This window comes from Aureococcus anophagefferens (genome assembly GCF_000186865.1).
Source record: "Aureococcus anophagefferens unplaced genomic scaffold AURANscaffold_33, whole genome shotgun sequence".
Classification (NCBI taxonomy): Eukaryota; class Pelagophyceae; order Pelagomonadales; family Pelagomonadaceae; genus Aureococcus; species Aureococcus anophagefferens.
The window spans coordinates 433,947-436,862 of record NW_008705591.1 but is presented as its reverse complement, the minus strand read 5'-3'; the positions used below and the strand labels follow the sequence as shown (position 1 = coordinate 436,862).

Genomic DNA, 2,916 nt, shown 5'->3' with positions numbered 1-2,916 from the left:
CATTGATACCTTTCATACACCGCATGAATACTCTCGGCCTCATCGAGAACATGCGTTGACGCGCCTCGAAGAACAATGGTACATGCTTCTCCTGACTTGCAGCCTGAAAAGCGAACCAGTTTGTCTTCGCCGACCATGATTTCGTCTATCAGGTCGCACGTTCCTAGGGTTGCAAGCTCAGGTTGATCAAAGGTAGAACAGATTTCAGCGCCCAAGACGGCCTGCAGAATGCACTTTGGATGATTCCCATTGCTGACACTGGCTCGTGCCGCCAGGCGTTCGACGCCCTCAAAATCAGCATGCTCGATGGCCATGACTCCATGTTTTGCAAATATTTCCTCTGGATAATTGTAAATGAGCTGGCGGTTGATGAAAACATTAATTCCATGGTCACAGATGCGAATACACTTTGCTGCCATTTTCTCCTTCTCAGCGACTTCAATTTCGGCCACTTTTGCCAGACTGGCAACTTTGACACGCGCGCCATAGATCTTGATCTTATCGGAGTCCATTGCTGTGTTAGCGACCATCACCTTGGCATTTTCCACGCGCCGCGGTTGACCAATCCCTATTTTTTTATCAAGCACAAAGCCTTCTGCAAGGTAAGAATCACGAAGCGAGCCACCCGGCTTCTTGATCAGCTGAACGTAGTCTAAATTCTCCGAACCACGCAACCGTAGCACTGCGTCAACGGCAAGTTTTGCGAAGTGCTCCTACAAAGGTGTGCAGTATCACTGTAGTATACACCAACTTGGCAAATAAATGGATACCTTTTCGTAGACTACCAGTTTAGAGCTCAACGTCGTTTGTGCAATCTCTATTAAGTCTTTCCGGAAAGCGCCGGGGTCTCCTTCAGCATTGGAAACAGCTGCATTTTCAAGTTCGGATCGAGCAAGTCGCACTGCTAAACGCCATCCAGCCTAATGAAGTGCTTGATTGTCCTGGAATTCCCAACATGCGCGCGGTTGAGCACAGCAATAGTCTGTGGGTGCACGCGTGCATCTATGAGCTTTTCGGCCTCTCGTAAAAGCTCACCACAGAGGACCTTTGTCAATGGGTGATATCATATTTTGGAGGATGTGGAACACAGAAGATTACTGCAACGCTCGTAGTCCCGTCGCCGACTTCCTCGTCCTGCGTCTTCGCAATGTCGACTAGAACTTTTGCAGCAGCATTGTCTATGTGTACAGAACGTAGGATTGTCGCGCCGTCGTTTGTGACCTAGCTGTGAACCCTTGCTAAAATACTGCTTACAAGAATACCTCAATCTTGTTGTCCGAAGATGACACGGACTGCAAGATTTTGTCCATGCCTTTAGGGCCGAGTGTTGACCTGAAAATGGATTCTTGATATGACATCGTCTATTAAGAATACTTGCTTAACGAGGTCTGCGATAGCTATCGCACCAACAAACGAGGCCATCCTTGCATTTTCGCCCTTTTCTATTCCTGCGCCTTCGTTAATGATGCCATCGTTCATGACAGAGCTTTGCGTCGGCGGCCTGTGGCTTGCAGTTTACTCGCCGACCACTCGAATTTCGTACGGTATCCGCAAATAAATCCGAGCCGAGCTTCGAGACAGACCCAGGGCTACGGCAGCGGCCAGCCCTACGGCCGGCCGGGCCCGACGACCATGCGCGACCACGGCGCGGCCGCGACCGGCGAGGACGACTGGCGTACACCACCCGTCGCACGCGCCTTCCACACGCCTCCGGGGGGTCTAGGGGGCGTCTACGCGCCTCAGCGGGGCGTTAACGTACGTGTAAAGTGTTCTCGCGGGTTTCGCCTGTTCTGGCCTGGTTGGGCCTGCGACGACCGGCGGCCTTGTTCACGTATGCGAAGACCCACTTCTTGGGCATCTTGCTGTTCTCGACGGGGTTCGCCCCAGGATCGAACTTGTTGGCGCTACTGAACATCGTCGCCATCGCGGCGTGGGCTGCCCAACTTTGGGAGCGCGCATCTTGGGCCGACACAGACATGATAAGACAAAAACTGGGAGATTTGATTCGGAGGAACTCGGGAACGGGCCAGACGCTGCTAGCGCTGGCCCATAAGGTGCTTCAAGAGGAGGGAAAGGAAAATTCGTTGTCCGCGGAGTCGGGGTCGTATCTCTCTGTCGACCTCTCCCTGGAGCGACTTCCGGGATTTTGGGGGACGCGAAAATTAGGGGAACTGCGTGGGGCGTCGCCCCACGGCGAATGCGCCGGTTTAGGGCTCCCCCAAAACTCGCCCCGGCTGAAGTGGGTCACAATGCCGTCATTTTGCAGTGCACGGGCTGCCTTCGGAGAGCGTCGCCGGAGAGCGTCGCCGCCTCGGCGGTCGCCGATGGGCGGCGGCGGCCGCCCGCGCAGCGCCGATGCGGAGCGGGGCACGGTCGTCGTCGACGGGAGGACGTACGAGTTCGCCGCGCACACGAACAAGGACCCGAGTCGCTGGCGGCTCTACTTTAATGAGCCAGCAGAGGAGCCAGGATACGCCTAGGATACCCGTAACGCAGTCTCACTCTGATCTGGCCAGGTGGGAAGGTGGAACCTGCCTCTTTCAAAAATGGTGATGTGGCCGACGAGCCCACCATGGCGCTGCGCATCCGCGAGAAGCTCGCGCGCATGAGGGCGGCAGCGGCCGAGGCGCCGGCGCCAGCGCCGGCGCAGGAGGCGTCGCCGTTCCGGAACAAGAAGCGCGGCCGGACGGAGGTCGAGCTGCCGAACGTGTCGCCGTCGGCGGTGGCGGTGTTCCGGCGGCCGACGCGGGCGCAGCGGGACGCGACGACCGGGTTTTCAGTGTCGCCCCTTAGTTTGGTGTTTCCACACTTCAAGAAAAAAAAGAGAAGAAGAAAATCGGCGCCGAAGGCGCCGTGGGGCGGCGCCGAAGGCGCCGGGAGGCGGCGCCGCAGGCGCCAAGAGAGCGCCGCAGGCGA

The 2,916-nt window shown here is 56.7% G+C and overlaps 1 protein-coding gene across 1 annotated transcript; it reads right to left on the bottom strand.

Moving 5' to 3' along the window:
• Positions 1–23: 23 nt before the first annotated feature.
• Positions 24–1,479, bottom strand: AURANDRAFT_32470 (hypothetical protein; the record flags this gene model as incomplete). The annotated part of the gene is made up of 6 exons (XM_009042529.1): positions 24–713; positions 771–920; positions 974–1,045; positions 1,099–1,221; positions 1,263–1,361; positions 1,384–1,479. Coding segments are annotated over 6 exons (1,230 nt in total), but the record flags the coding sequence as incomplete, so codon positions are not given.
• Positions 1,480–2,916: the final 1,437 nt, after the last annotated feature.